At 41.8% G+C, this 17,121-nt stretch overlaps 1 protein-coding gene across 5 annotated transcripts in view; it reads left to right on the forward strand.

Moving 5' to 3' along the window:
• The window catches only part of LOC119477027 (kelch-like protein 29), a 254,667-nt gene that overhangs the window by 200,968 nt on the left and 36,578 nt on the right, over window positions 1-17,121 (forward strand). For all 5 annotated transcript variants that reach the window (XM_037750803.1, XM_037750806.1, XM_037750804.1 and 2 more), the window contains 2 exons: window positions 8,587-8,769; window positions 12,510-12,690. In XM_037750803.1, the coding sequence (XP_037606731.1) occupies window positions 8,587-8,769; window positions 12,510-12,690 (364 nt within the window). The remainder of the gene's footprint in view (window positions 1-8,586; window positions 8,770-12,509; window positions 12,691-17,121) is intronic.

Genomic DNA, 17,121 nt, shown 5'->3' on the forward strand with positions numbered 1-17,121 from the left:
TGCCTGTGATTTATGTGTTTAATGGCTGATTGCAGAGCAACCAAACCTCCTTCAGGATAATAATAAAGTTAAAGACTAATGAAAAACAGAGCTCAGACACTTGTAATCTGACTGTATGAACAACTATTTGAACAATTTACTCCTCCATAACGTATACTGTTGAGTTAAATCCCTTGTGGAGTTCTCTGTTTACATCTGTGCATAAAGTAGGATATGTACAGTAGAGAAGTTGGAGAAGGACTTTTTATCTCTGAGATTTGAGATGTGAATTGTGTAAAACAAGCTGCAACTTAACATTTAGATACCACTAATGTTGTGTACTTTCTGTCTACTGCAGAGTAGAGGTGTTTAGCACATGAAGGACCAGATGTGAGTCTACTGAATGACCAGAGTCACTGACCATGTTATATAGCTTCTTGCAGTGGAGCTCCCCTTACTGGTGACTGCAAGTGCAGTCTACTCAACTACGATATACAGTACAGTTAGGTATTTATGGGTTAAAAGCCCAATGAAAGACCGCAAAATCAACAGAATCACTTTTGATGCAGATACAGTAGGTGGTTGCTAATCTTATAAAGAGTGTCTCTATACGCCTAGTTTTGTACCAAACTAAACAAGCAGCAAAAGACAAAGCAATCCAAGACTAAACTGACCATCAAAAGCAGCATGTAACCTGTCGCTTTCTGTTGTGATAATTTCATTTTAGGGCTGCAACTAACGATTATTTTCATTGTCGATTAATCTGTTGATTATTTTCTCTATTAAATGATTAGTAGTTTGGTCTATAAAATGTCAGAAAATGGAGAAAAATGTTGATCAGTGTTTCCAAAAGCCCAAGGTGTCGTCCTCAAATGTCTTGTTTTGTCCACAACTCAAAGACATTCAGTTTACTGTCATAGAGGAGTAAAGAAACCAGAAAATATTCACATTTAAGAAGCTGGAATCAGAGAATTTTTACTTTTTTTTTCTTACAAAATTACTTTAACTGATTAATCAATTATCAAAATAGTTTTTGATTAATTGAATAGTTGACAATTAATCGATTAATTGTGGCAGCTCAATTTCATTTAAAGCAAGAACATGGACATTTTTGAACAATACTGAAAGAAACAACTTGCAAGAATTTAAATTTCTCTTCATCATAATTTTTTCTGAATTTGTAGATTCTTATTATTGTTATGACACCACCTGGTATGTGACAAAACAATCCCATATCAAGGTCTATTTAGGTGAATATCACATCTTCATCAGCAGATGGAATATGTAGATGCTCAAAATTCCTTTATTTTTAACCACTTTATGGACTTCTCCTTCGTGTTTGCTTAAAGGTTGAGCTTTAAAGTTCATTTATGGCCTTAAAAACAGCATTGATGAAGATTATGTGATATGACTGAAAGCTCCAGAACAGTAACTGACCTTGGGGTGAGGTTGTTTTGTCGACTGCTGCTTCCAAGATCAAGATTTTTTTTAGTGCCGGTATTTGTTGTAGGACAAACCACTTACAGTACAGACAAGGACATCTAATGCTGGGAGGACAATTCTTGCACATTCACATGACATGCATCTGAGAAAGGCACTTAAACCCTCAACTTCAGCCATGCTGAGAAACTATTAGGTGACAGTGTGTGTGGGTGTGTGTGTGTGTGCAGCTTCACCCAACCCAAATGTCCCTTTGACTCTACCTGCAGCAAAGAGTGGCTGGTTAAAGTCAGGTCACAAGGAGCTGAGGGAGAGCTAAAAGGTGCACGAGGGTGAACGAACAGGACGCAGTGAAGGAAGATGAAATGGAGAGTATATTGGGGAAAAGAGCACCGACTCCTGGGGTTTCCGAGAGAACGCCTTGAAGAGAGAGAGAGAAAGGGAGATAGAGGTGGAGCAAAGTCTCCCGTCGGTTCAGATAGAGAGAGATGGAGGAAGAGGGAGGTGTCAGCCGCGGGGTAAAAAAGAGGATGAATAGTGAAAGCAGGGTCACAGCATGGGGCAGAGAGCAAGGAGACACATAACAAGGTGAGATAAGAGCCAGTGTGGCAGCGGGGTAGAGGAGGAGACACCGTCTTTCAGTTCTGTCTTCATCTTTCCATCAACCTCTCCTCTTGTGACTGTACGTCCATGTGTGTGCGTGTGTGTCCACAGTGAGGATCCGGTTTGTTCTAGCATGGGGTAATGCATGGGCGGTGTGCTCCTGTCACAGATAGGTTTCATTTGGTTGAGCTGGGTGGAAGCAATACGCAGAAACTGTCGGGGTGTTTTTGTGTGTGTGTGTGTGTGTGTGTGTGTGCGTCGCGCTCCGTGGGTGGGCATCAACTTCAATTTGAGATTCAGCTCTTACACAAGCCTGTCCGTCCCTCAGAACACATACTGTTTCTGGGCTTTATTTTGTCACACAATTCACAGCCTGCGATGACTGAAATCTCCTCCTGAGAGATTTAATGCTGGGCTCCGTCCAGATGTTCCCATTGTAGTCTGTGTTTACGCTCAATGCGCGCTGCCATACTGCTTCACCAGTCTCCTGTCTGACTGAATACTCGTTCTAATGGGCCATTTCAGGCATTTCTTAAGGCGCCGGTAGTCAGTATTTTTCTATAAATATATGACAATGGATCAGATCACTACATGTATGAAAAAAGTGTTGTTTGTAGTGACAAACCTACTGAAAATTCGGCAGTTCAGCACAATTCTATGGACGGTTTTAGCAGCTCCTTTTCTTCCTGATTTCACGGCCTGCATCTTTACCGTTTTGGTTCACTCTCACCGCCGTTATCAGTGTCATTTTCACATGCAGCAGGCAGCTGTTCCAGTGAAAAAGCTCTGAAAAACCCACTGAACACTACAATCACAGCAACAAACGGCAGACAAACGAAGTAAGCGACTAGCTAGAGAACATTTTTTAGTGTGTTTTAGTTGTAAATGTCTGCACACAGGGATAGAGAAAGAAGTAAAGGGATAGTTTGGGTGTTTTGAAGTGGGGTTATATGAGGCACTTATCCATAGTAGGTGTATTACCTACAGTAGATGATGGTCAGCGTGCCCCCAGCTTGGAGAAACAGACAGGAGCACCGACACCAGAGCAAAGCGATACAGTGCTGCGGACGGGGACGGCAGAAAAAACGTATTTTAGCCACCTAAAAGAAAGGCTTACCTAAAAAATATCAATATCCGTTTAAGTATTGGCTATATTAAAAATATTTCCGACGGCGAACTGAACTGAGAGTGAAACGCATCTATATTGCTTATGTCATCTGAGAATGCTGGCTTTGGAGAGAGCATAGATAAGTTTCACTTTCAGTTGAGTTCTTCGTTGGAGAGGAGAAGGAAAGAGCTGTCTGACGGCAAGAAAAAGCGCTGAAAATATTAGCGTTTATAGCGTACACTTAAACGGATATCAATTCCTTTAGGTGAGCCTTTTTTAGGTGGCTAAAATACGTTTTTCTGCCATCTCTGTTCACAGTGCTTTGCTCCAGTGCCATCTACTGTTAGTAATACACCTACTATGGATAAGTACCTCATAGAAACCCACTACAAAACACCCAAACTATCCCTTTAAATAAAGTACTTCTATCAAAGTACAAATAAAGTTCAACAGTGGCAGCTTAGAGTTGCAAACAAGACACTTCCTATTGAGCTGCTCAGAATTTATGTATTTGGTTATATATGTTTCCCCTAAGCAGGTTGTAGCACAAAAGTTGTGCATGTTCTTGAATATAGACAGGTTAAAAATATACCAGAAATATAACAAAAGGTCAGTAACAATCAGACGAAGCAGACATTTTCTTCCTAAACTGCCATGGGTATAAACTCCGTCAGGAAAAAAAACAAGAGCTGTCAAGACTTGGTTATCCCTTCATCCCCAACCCCTCGCCTCCATCCTTCGATCTTCCATCCCTTCATCCCTCTACCCAACTCCCATCAAACCTCCGACTGACTGACAGCCGTCCCTGTGAGGCTTCCTTTTCGGGGGAAAAGCTCACACATACACACACCCACACAACCATCTGATCCGATGCCGTGACTCCCCGTCAGCGGTGCCGCTCTCCTGTTTTGTTGCGTTCTGACAGGCCGGTGTTGGGTTGTGTTAGCTTGTGAATGTGTTCAGGGCTTCAGGGGTCAGAGCCGCGCTGCAGCCTCAACGCACAGATGTGGACTCTCCCTGACGTGTCTGGCCAAGCGGAAAGCCCCAGGACCAACCCTGCACATGTGCACCAGGTGATCATAAAGGCCTGCATGTGCACAGACACAATTCAGCACGTTGAGGCAGCATGTGGAATTGCTTAAGCTGGCCTAATTAAACACTGTGGGGGTTCAAGGAGGAGAAATTCAATGTAGAAAAACAACAAAAGAAATACTATTTTTTTTGGTCCATTTTTCCGTGTTAACATTGTCAAACGGAAGTGAAAAAAATCCGACAAACCGGAGGCATCAGGAATTGTAGTATTTGTACATCTTCCACCATGTTTTATTAAGATGTAATTTAATTTAGCATTTCTTCCTGAACAATATGAATCTATACAGATATTAAAACAAACAGTCCAACATTGATTGACGTGCACACAGAAGAAAGAAAACCCCAAATTGGCTCAGACGTAGACGCCGAAACTTTGACAAGTTAATTGAGGCAGTCAATATCAACAAAGTGAAACAGCTAATAGGGATGAAAGCAAAGGAGATGAGAAGAGATGAAAATGTAATCCTATAAAGGCAGGGAAAACAGTCAAACTTTTAAAAATCCAATAAAGTGGAAGAATTGCGTGTGATAAAGAGAAATGGAGTGCAAACACGTACGGCAATAGCAGCAAACTAATCACCAGGAAGAACAATAGCAGTGCAAAGTCAATATAATTAATGTGTGTGTGTAGGTATGGTTGGAGGCTCATGAGAGGGGAAGACAAAGAGCCTGTTTCCACTTCATTTTTTTTCAAAGAACAGCCGCTGTAGCTGCGACTGTCCTATAAAACTACACTCCCATTTATTAGCTGCATATCCAAGGTCTGTTGGAGGTCTTGAGGGCCGTTTGAGGTTTGGAGTCCGCGGCACGATGCCATGAAGCTGTGAAAACGGGCCCGTGATGGGAACGAATTCAAATCTTTTCTAGCAGCGCTCCAAGTTTGCACATCTTTTACACGCTGCCAGAAAGGGCGGTGACGCGCACGACTCCTACGCCCTCCATATATTGTCCCTTTTTTTTTTTAGCTTGTGTACCTTCATCCTGTCACAATTTCTCCTTGAGCCATCACTTTCTGTCTCGTCCTACGCAGAGGGAACACGTTCTTAAAATCTCACCGAGGAAAAAGAGCCAGTCAGCTTTAAGCTGTCCACTAAGTCTAAGCTGTGTGTCCACGATATGTCTGAGGCAGTGCTTACTGCTCCGTCTGTTTGCTCAGCCTCACCAAAGCCCATTGTAGTTTTTGTAGCTTTCTCCTCTTTCACCCTTTTTCCTCTTCCTGGAGAAAAACTCTCTGTTTTACCAGCTTTGAAAGAAAAAGAGAAGCTTAAGAAAGAGGAAAAAAAAATAAGGGCATAGTTTTTTAACAGAAAGAAACGGAAGGAGAAAAACTGTGGATGTGTCTGTCAGGCGAGTGTCTGTGTGGAAAAAGTATCGATCCAAGCAGATGAACCAGTGGTTAGCCTTGGTTCGGAGTGTATGAAGATTAGTCTTCCCACCCCTCCCTCTCTTTCTTTTCTCTCGCTTTCATTCCCTCCTTGTTTTCCTCCCGCTCTCTCTCTTTCTCACACTCTATCTCTCCCCATCACCCTCCTCCTCCTCGCTGGCTCGCCTCCCTTTACCCGCCTGCCCCGCTGCTTACAAACACACAGCTCATTTCTGTCTGGCGGCTCGTCGTCTTGCCTGCTCACTGGAGCCTGCTGCTGAAGACTGAGAGGACCTGAGACACGCATGTGGCAGCCTGCCAACCTGTTTGTGTGTGTTTTGGATCACTGGTGTCTTTATCCAGTAGCTCCGTGCGTATGTGTGTGTGTGTGTGTGTATGCATGCGTGTCTGAGAGCAGAGATCGGCTGAGGAGTAATAGGGATGAGCGCTGAATGTGTCTCAAGTATCTTCTTAATCACACCAGGTCCTCGGCGCGTGCGTACGTGTGTGTATATATGAGACCAGACACATCCCCACGCAGAAATGTACACAAATTGATTCTCACCTATTGATTTTGCGATTCTCTTATGCCATGCTCAAACACAGTGTATGTTTCACTGTGAGCGTGCGGACAAATGAATGTGTAGGGGAGTGTTTGTATCATGTGTGGGAACTTGGGAGAAGAGGAGAGCCGGGGCGGCAACCGAACAACTGGCAGCCTCATCAGTCTTGGTAATTGAGTTATACTTTCCCATTTAATTCAGTAGTTTCCTGTGACCAAGAGGAAACTTTTTCTATTTTGCATTTTGTTTTGCATTTCCCGACAAGCTTATTGACTCTGGGACAGCTAAGGCCTGCTGAATTCAATACAGCACACTTATAATGTATGACCGGTTCTGTTTGTCGGTTTCCACGTAGCCTGTCAAGGTTCTATGAAAAGGTTCAAAAGGTTGTTTTTTTTCTTTTATTGTGCCATTATTGCTGTAGATGTATACAAATGTTCACCTTGCCCCTGAAAGCTATATATATTGAAATACGTAAATGTCAGGCGACATGCCACAAAGCCTTATTCAATTCAATTTATTTATATGCCGTCAAATCGTGAGAGATCTCGAGACATTTTTCATTTAGTGCAGGTCTACTGTGGGTCGTACTCTATAATTTAGAGGGACCCAATATTCCCAGACTCAAAGGTTTCTTTTTTTAATGGTGCCATTATTGCTGTAGATGTATACAAATGTTCACCTTGTCCTTGAAAGCCATATATATATATATATATATATATAAATATAAATACTTAAATGTCAGACAGCATGCCACAAAATATTCATTTCAATTTATATATAAAGTGTCGAATCATAACAGAAGTTAACTCGAGACACTTTTCATACAGAGCAGGCGTAGACTGTACTCTATAATTTACAGAGACCCAACATTCCCCCATGAGCAAGCACTGAGGCAACAGTGGCAAGAAAAAACCCTTTATCGAGTAGAAACCTTGGGCAGAACGAGGCTCTGGGTGGGCGGCCATCTGCCTCAACCGATTTGGTTGAGAAAGAGACAGACAGACACAGAGGTGCACAGCAACAACAATAATAGCTTGTAACAGCTGTAATAATAATAGAAGTAAAACTAATAACAATAATACTTGTGATTGATATAATAGAATGATAATAATAGTAGCAGTAATAATAATAGAAATATGGATGATAATAATTAGGGCTGTCAAAGTTAACATGATAATAATGCGTTACTGCAAATTTGCTTTAACAACACTAATTTATTTAATGCTTTAACGTAACTAGCGATTTTTAATTAATCTCTTAAAAATCCGACAGGCTGCCGTCGGGCCCGGCCACTATTCGATCTTTCAGAGGTTGTAGCGGGCTCAGTTTTAAAGCTAGAATGAAGATAACAGCATTATTTGACACTACAAAAACCTAAGGAATCCATTGGTACCAACCATGTCATACTAGCTTGTTGCGAAGGAGGCTAAATAACGCTCCAAAGTTACGCTAAATTTTGACGAGAAAAAACTGGCATGACCATATTCAGAGGTGTCCCTCGACCTCTGACCTCAAGATACGTGAATGAAAATGGGTTCTATGGGTACCCACGAGTCTCCCCTTTATAGACATGCCCACTTTATGATAATCACATGCAGTTTGGGGCAAGTCATAGTCAAGTCAGCACACTGACACACTGACAGCTGTTGTTGCCTGTTGGGCTGCAGTTTGCCATGTTATGATTTGAGTATATATATTTTTATGCTAAATGCAGTACCTGTGAGGGTTTCTGGACAATATTTATCATAGTTTTCTGTTGTTAATTGATTTCCAATAATAAATATATACATATACATTTGCATAAAGCAAGCATATTTGCCCACTCCCATGTTGACAAGAGTATTAAATACTTGACAAATCTCTATTTAACGTACATTTTGAACAGATAACAAATGTGCAATCAATTTGCAATTAATCACGATTAACTACGGACAATCATGTGATTAATCGCGATTAAATATTTGAATAGATTAACAGCCCTAGTTTTAATGTGTTGTGTTCTTAAATAAGCTGTAAAAAACATGTATGTCACTGATACTTGACAAATCTCCCTTTAAGGTACATTTTGGATGGATGAAAAATGTGTGATTAATCGTGATTAACTATAGACGATCATTAATCATTATCGCGATTAAATATTTGAATCTATTGACAGCCCTGATAATAATAGTAATAGTAGTATGGGTGTCAAGCAGGGCCACAGCAGCAGGCAAAACCACTATCCAGGTGTAACCCCGATCCATGTAATCCTGCAATATATAATTATGCCTTACTGCAGCATTGGTCTGTCTCAAAGAGGCTTTGATTCAGTCTTGGCTCTTATTTACTGGTGCAAACTTTCCCTGATGGCCTGCCTTCTCCCAACTCTCTCCTTTCTTTGTCCACCCCTATCATCCTCTTCTTTCCATCCTCCTCCTGTTCCTTTTGTCCTCTAGGTGTAGCGGAGGTGATAGTTCTGGTGGGAGGGCGTCAGGCTATCGGGATGAGCCAGCGTTCCCTGACAGCAGTCACCTGTTTTAACCCCCAGAGTAGTAAGTGGTACCCGCTGGCCAGCCTGCCCTTCTACGACCGCGAGTTCTTCAGTGTCATCTCGGCGGGAGACAACATCTACCTGTCAGGTGAGCTAAATCGCCCACTCCACTCCTGCAGCACAATTGTAGCTTTCCCCCGTCCCAGTCATTTAGTGGCACAGAGCAGGAAGACAGTAGATGCCATCAGTTTATCTCACTACAGTAGTGAAAGGATATCCCAGCATCCAGGAATATTTCATATTCACTTTGGTTGGCAAAAAAATTAAAATCAAATTTCATACATCATCAGATAGTTGGTTCAAATTAATACTTTAATCACAGCTTCCACACAGATTTAAAAGATTCAATGACACAATTGGTTTCTTGCCATGCTAGCGGCCTCTCTCTATAGATGGCAATGTCAGTCTGATGGTTGGTCTCTTGGTCCACCCTACACTTTGGTCCAGACTGAAATATCTAAACAACTATTGGATGGATTGCCATGAAATATTGTCCAGACATCCATAATCTCCAGAGGATGAATCCCGCTGACTTTGGTGATCCTCTGACTTTTCATCCAGCTCCACCATGAAGTTGACCTTTGTGGTTTTTAAAGAAATGTTTCACCAACTGTTTGAAACATTGGGTTGCCATGAAATTTGGTACAGACATTTAAGTTCCAGTCAGGATTAATTATAATAACTTTAGGGATTCTCTGACTTTTTATCTAGTGCCATTAACCGGTCAAATTCCAATTCGTCCAATACTTTTGTTCATGACTTAATACCTACTAAACCAATGACATCAGCCTTAGCTGTACATGTGTTTTGCTATTTAGCAAAATGTTAGCATTAGTGATTAGCATGCTAACATGGAAACATTGGCTACGTTCCAAATCGCATACTTTTTCTTTTTACTTCTAGTACGTACTGCAGCTGCCCTTACAAAGTACGTACTGTTTCATGCAGTACGCATACTACTTCCTCATAACATTGCACCTTGAACTTTGACCCTCTTGCTCATGTATGCCCTGCACAGAGGATTGTGGGTCAGAATAGCCAGAAAAGGATGCTGGCTTGCATACTGCAAAATGTGACCGGGTGTAGTAGGACATCCTGGTATTTTTGGCATACTGCATTTGACATATTATGTATTGGGACATACTAAATCTTTTTTCTGGCATACTAAATAGAAGGATAGTATGGGTATTGGAACGCACAGTACGTACTAAAGGCACAATGTTATGCATACTGCATGCAACACTACACAGCTGCAGTATGTACTAAAAGTAAAAAGAAAAAGTATGCGATTTGGAACGCACCCATTATATCTGCTAAACATTTTCTTTTCGTCTATTCAATCGCAGCCTTCGTCTGATAATGATAATACAACTCCACAACATTCACCAAAGATTTCAGACTTGACATGAAGAGGTGATTAGCAGACATTCCTCTCTTGATTTTACCATGGGAACAATTGATCATTTTTTAGAAGGTTAAAACACATTGTGGTTTTTTGATCAAGAAAAACAAACCATGAGATTTCTGGTGCTTCTGGTGCTCTGGATCTTTTGATAAAGTCTCTTTCATCATACTGAATCTTGGCAAAAGGTCTCCATACTTTCATTCATGAACTCTTAGTGAGGACATTTTCTCTTTATGACAAATATAAATCGACAAAGTGAAGCCAGCCAGACCATCGGCAACTTCTTGTGACCTTTGCGAAACAGTTGAAGGGTTTTAAAAGGGTGGCTGCCCTCAACGCTTACTCGTCTGTTGCTTTCAAAACTCAGCTCTGTCCAACACTGCACACAACTTTGATGTCTCTCTTTTCAGAAGACTCCTTTTTGTATCGAACGTCTCTCCTATTTACCTTCTGTGGAGCATTTTTTTGAACTTGACTTTTTTTTTTCTCTGTGTGGCTTTACAGTCGCTGCAGTGTTCTGCAGTTTATTTTGTTCCATAGCGGCACACTGTGCACTCTGTGACTCCCTCTATGAGACACCTTTAAGTTGCTCCTCCAGAGGTAGACTGAATTTCTCCCTCCACGGTCCATTTGTACGAAAATCCTGCACGGTACTCAGACCTTGACATTGCACCGTGGAAATGCAGCAGGATTTGTCCTGCGTGTACCTTTCCTCTCCCTCTTTTCATATAAATGTAAATTTGTGTTTGGGCATTGGAACAGGTATGCATGTGTCCGCTGGGAGTCAGAGAGCCAGTGGGGAAATCAGAGGTGTTCTAGCTAGCCAATCAACAGGCTTCGGTCTGTAACCTTCCTCACACTCTGAGCAGGGTCACTGAGTCACGGCTGGTGTTACATGTCAGACTACGCAGCTCACAGGGCTGCTTTGAAGAGAGCTGAAACAAGCTCAGTCTTGATGGTTGGCTGGTTGACTAGTCAACACAGCGGCAAACAACTTTCAGTCGGTTGGCCAAGTGTGTCACTTTTTCTTTTAAATCTCTGAGAAAATACACCGCAGGAGTGGAGATTTCAATATCGAATAGAAAGCAGTTTGAAGAAAGAAAGAAAAAGGAGTATGTTTCAATATTTTAATCATTATCCTATCACTTGATGCCAAAGTTTTGCATGTACCACATGGAAGTCATATAACCCTTTTCAACCTAATAATTCCAGGTACCAAGGAACTACTAAACTAAACCAGAGCTGTGTCTCAATTCGGATACTTCTGTTAATACACTTCCATGTAATACACAGTGCACACTATGTGCTCGCGTAGTGTGTGAATTTCGACAGGGTAGTGTTGTCTCCAATCGAACACGGATGTTGTGCACTCACCGGAAGCTCGGTAGATCAGTTGGTGATAGTCAGCCACGGACATCACGGCGTATCGGCAGTAATTGCATTCAGACGGATAAATCAACCCAAAATGGCTTCTATCCGACTACAGCATAGTGGTAGTTAGTTAAAAAAACACATGTATAACTTAAATTTGTAGAGTTCGGTGTTCGCCGTTAAAATCGCAACAGCTACAGCTTCCTCGCCCGCCATTTTCAGATGTTTGAAATAGGTTGGTGGCCCCTCCTCTTGTGCTACGCAGCAAAGATTGCAACCCTTGAGGACGAGGAGTGTCCAGCGTTCCACACTCAACGTTTTGACCGTTTTGAGTACAACATCCGGGAACTTGGAGTACATTGCATTTTACCATACCTCTGCTGCACTTAAAACAGTAAGTGTAAGTACGGAAGTACGTGAATTGAGACACAGCAAACAAGCTTAAAGTTCCTTTTGCACTCCTGTTTGCGTTTTCGCCGCAATTGAAGAACACATGATGGATTAAAAAACAGTGGTTGAAAGTGAAACACACAAAGAAATGCAGTCTTGGTTCCCTGGAAAAGTTCATACAGTGCAAACATCCTTATAATTATTAGGGCTGTGTATTGACAAGAATCTGGCAATACGATGCATATCATGGTACAGGGGCCCCGATTCAATATGTCGCGAAATATTGCGATACTGTAAGCATGTTGATATATTACGATTTTTTTCAAATCTAATTTTAGGAAAACTATCATAGTAGAAAGAAGACACCACCATATACCTAAAATCTGAGTGAAAAAAGGTTACTTTTTTATACAATCTGAATGGTGGGATCTGCATTTGTATTTATTTAAAGTCCTTGTAACATCCAACATCATGACATTACTCTGAGAGGCACATCTCTTTACAAATGAAATAAAGGATTGTCAGTTAATCTTTACATGTAAACTCTTAATTAAAAATCAATACAATGTTTTTGACAGTATCACAAAACATAATATCGTGATATTTTCTTACACCCCTACCCTACACACCCACTTCAATAACCCTCATCCTATATGTTTCAGGGGGCACAGAGTCTGGTGTGATGGTGGCTGATGTATGGTGCTACATGTCTCTGCTGGACAACTGGAATCATGTGTCCCGGATGACCGTGGCCCGCTGCAGACACAACAGCCTGGTATACGACGGCAAACTCTATGCCATCGGAGGACTGGGCGTATCAGGGAACCTGGACCACGTGGAAAGGTAAGACTCACGTAAAAACCAACAGCAGCCTGTCTCCAAACATCAGACACCTCCAGCGGCTCCCAGCTGGTGACCGCACAGTCCCATACCGCTCTAACCCTAGGGTTGACAGCCGTCCCGGAGAGAGAGCGCGCATGTGTGTGGACGATTCTGCAAAAGTAGGTGGATGCTGAGCAATCCAGTTTGAGCAAATAAATATTCACACTGCGCAGCGAAACATGGCAGATGGCGTGGCATGCAGTAGTGCGGTGCAGCATATTGCAAAAGTGGTCGGACAGGTTTGTTAGCATTTTCTGCGAGAGCGAAAAGGTGCAGAGGAATGAATCTGAGCCGGAGCATATTAAATGGTCACAGCTGTGAGTGTTGTTGTGGAGCGACGGAGCGCCTCTTACTTGTTTTTGAGTGGGGCACGAGTGCGAGGATTCGCTTTCAGAGAGCAGAGTGGTGTACTGTGTCTGATTCCATCCACTTCAGTATCGACACATCACCGACACTTCATTTGAAGGTTGTCCACTGTGGCCTATTCAGCTGGGGCTTTTCGTCTTTTTCCGTATCTGTTGAAACTCTTCAGCACAGACGGTGTCCTCGTGGAGTTTAATGAATTCCTTGCGGCATAGAACATGAATAGGGATTGTACAGATTTAATAATTTTATCCATATCACTTGAGTTTTGTCACACCGCTCCCCATTTCTTATTTTTCCCTGTAACCTGGGCTGAGGAGCAGAGAGAGGGGGCTTCCTCCCCTGCACGGCAGAGCGAGATTAACCAAAGCAATCAAAAGAACATTACTGAGTATATTAGAGCAGGCCGCTGCCGCTCATTACCTAGCAGCTCAATTGATCTCCAAAGCTGTTCGCAATGCACAACAGTCTTCCAAATGAAACAGCCTAATTTGATATTTCCCCGTAATGCTGCCATACAGTGTCGTTATGACAGGGGGTAGATGGAATATTTGCCCCGTAATGGAAACGCATTTGATTCCTCTGTCTCTGAGCTGCTTAATTTGAGAGCTGCCGCTGCATCTAGGGCATTCGCGGCTCCAAAGAAATCACCGTTTCACCGCGTGCGATGTGTTTGTGTGTGTTTTCTCCGTCTGTGCCCTCGTGTGCGTTTTTGTGCAACCGCGATGCTTCTCCGAAGCCCTCAGCAACTGGACTCAATTATCAGCATTGTAAAACTTTAACCTACTTTGCCTCTCTCCAAGAACTGCCAGAGGCCTCTTCTGCTTGGCATTAGTGCCCGAGCGCTGCACTCTCGAAGATTGCACCGGCTCGGGAGAAATAACCCACACACACACACACCGAGCAAAATAGTTGAGCTCTTAATAGTTGGGAGGAGAATGCATGGTGCTGTGGCTGAAGCGAAACATTTGTAACGCGAGGTCAGGGTCATATTCAGCTGCCTTATGTAAAAGCTAACAGGTCTCTCAAGCTGTTTGTCGGAGCAGTCAACAGGCTTGTTTCTAAGCAACCCAGGCTTTTATTTTGTCTTTTTCAGAAATCACTATGTGGAGCGAAAGTCAAAATTGAGTCAGATGGTCTAAAGACTCTCTATGCTGGGAATAGAATGCATAAATACATGAAGTGTTGTGCTTTTAGGGAGGGCACAGGCATATAGAGGGATGTATGTGTGATATTCGTATAACTGATAGACCTGCTGATGTATTATATTGAAATTCCAAGAGTTTGTGTGTAATTCTTTTTATGATAATGATTACAAATGCTTTATTCATTGGTTCAAATTTCCATTTAAAATGTCTTATTTGGATAGTCTTCCTTTTTTCTGACAAACTGTTTCGACCTGCTGCGAATGCCTCTACCGTCGGCAATGTTGATGAATTGTAGATTAATCAACTGGCAGACGCTGCCAGGTTGAGCTGAATGCACCTTTATGGAGCCCAGCACATCTATCCAATGTGAGGAGGGTGACAGCTGTAACTGGGGAATAACAAAGGCCACTGTGAAGGTTGGAAATATTTAGCATTTTTGCTTATTTGCATTTGTATCAGCAATATTCTCTGCAAAAATACTTCACCGGTAATGTTACATCTTCAATGACAAACGTGTTCAATGCTTTTAGCCGGCTTAAACATTCAGATATCAGTCCGTATGCTTCGAGAGAGAAAGTACATCTTTTCTTTGAGTCTGTGAAGCAAAACTAATGTGCCGGGTTGTGCATAATTTACATTAAAAGTTTTGTAGGGAATTTATTACTATGAACGGAGTTGTATACTTCAAACATATTTTTGAAAACACGGTATTCATTAGGGCTGAATGACAATATGTCCAACTGTTCCACAAGCATAAAGACCCACGCTCAAGCCGCAATGCACATTTATACCTTTGAGCAATGCCGCTTTGAGAAACCCTGCTTTTTTAAAAAAGTAAGCGCTACAAGAGCTGTTCAACAATCACTTCAAGTGTTTTTTATCTCTGCAGGAATAGGAACAGTGAAGAAATTAGATGACAACAAAGACAGCGTAATTGGTCGTCTTTGTCATGGACTCCAAAAAATACATCAGTGAGTCGCACTGACTGTTGAATAATCCCACTTTCCAACAACAATATCACATAAATCCTCTATCCAACCTGAAGCACACAACCTCAAATCCATGCTCAATAGAGCTGAGGTTGAGGGTTGGACAGCTTTTGTACATTAAAGCGAGACTCTGTAGCCTAACTTTTGAAAGACGAACTAATTAAAACACACCCTTACTCATTTCAATACACTCAGGGGTTTTACTGTTACCTCTTGGTCTGGTGTGATCAGAAGCTCATGGTGGCTTTGCTGTGTAACTGACAATAACTTGTATTGTCATTGGACTCTTTTCCACTTGTGCTAATACACCAATCTCAGAACCAATCTTTATGGTCTCAATCGCTAGTTTCAAGTCTTCTTCAACACAGCATTATGTTCATTTAGTAAATTATGGTCCCCATTTCGAGTCAAATAGACCATAAAGCAGGATATGCTTTCGGGCGTGGCTACTTTGTGATTGACAGGTTGCTACACCGGTGTTGTCCAGTCAGGGAGTTGTCCGCATTTTCATTTTCTGTTCATGAAAGTTAATTGTAACATTTTGGTTGACAAAAAATATCTTATTAAGTGTTTGGTTGTTTGGAGAGGGTGTAGTTCCACCCTCTTGTGTCACTTCTGATGGTGACGGGCAAAATGCCGAACTCGTTGCTTCATAACCATAGTCCACAAACAAATGGGTGACATCATGGTGTCCAATTCTTATATACAGTCTATGGTTTTGAATAGTAAGATATTCCATGATTGAATATTTTGACAGTGCGAAGGAGACGGCAAGTTTTGCACTCGAATATGTATGTTTGTGTTGCTGAGGAAGAATGAGCTATTTCAAAAGAGGATTTTTGACACTACTGGAGATTTGTCAACAACAGGCAGCTGGTATGTCAAAGCAACCCAAAAGACGGATGCTATAAATCATACACAATCTCAATGGCTTGGGGAAGAGCTTGACAGATTAACAACAGAAGTTTATTTAATAAGACTCATAAAAGAGAGTTTATTTAATACTTCAAATTAGATTCTTTGTGACAAGACACAGCACAAAAGCATGATTATATCATCTTAACTGATGTGTCTTCTTCCTGACCCTCATGAAGACCTACACAGGCCTTAATGCCATCCTATTCTTCTTTCTTTTTCTTTTTTTTTATATAAACAGCAATGTAACTATATAAAGGCTTATTATATAACCTTGGCATTGTTCCCACTCCTACGCACGAGTGCCTGAAGTTTGCTTCTGCATACATTGAAAGCACTTTTTTGACCTTCAAATTTCATTTCTTAACTGAAGCAGACCGCAAAGGTTACATATAAGTCATTACATAAATCTCATACTGTAGCTGAAAAAAAGAAAAAACAGTTGAAGATTATCATTTTCAGGCCATTTCTGAAAGTATTTGTTCATATCTGCTTTGATAAATGAGCCTCATTAACTGCTGATCCTTTATTTTGTAGCTAACCACCAGATTTGGCAGGTGTTGCTCTGCTGTGAGACACAGTTGGCTCCACTGCAGCTCAATATTGTTGGGCCAAAACTCTAAAGATAGTCGAGAGTCCTACAGGGAGGCAGCCAGTCCACAGCAGGACTAAACCCTGGCCAGTGGAGATAAGGGAAATGTTACTCAAGCCTTTTTTTTTTCTCTGCACAAGGAGGAAGAACTGCACAGGTCTGAAGTGTGGTTGTAATATGGAGAGCTAATAACATTCAGAAATCATTAGTCAGTGTATGTGAATGGCTGCCTTGTTTGATATGCAGATGGCTGGTGGGGATTGCATCTGAAGGCTGGGGAATGGCATGAAACGGTGCGACAGCCAGAGTTGATTTGCTCCGCTCATAGAGTGATTGATGCAGAGATTGTTTACACGCGTCGCAGCCAATCTTTTTCGTTGTGTAT

This window comes from Sebastes umbrosus, chromosome 18 (genome assembly GCF_015220745.1).
Source record: "Sebastes umbrosus isolate fSebUmb1 chromosome 18, fSebUmb1.pri, whole genome shotgun sequence".
NCBI classification, from domain to species: Eukaryota; Metazoa; Chordata; class Actinopteri; order Perciformes; family Sebastidae; genus Sebastes; species Sebastes umbrosus.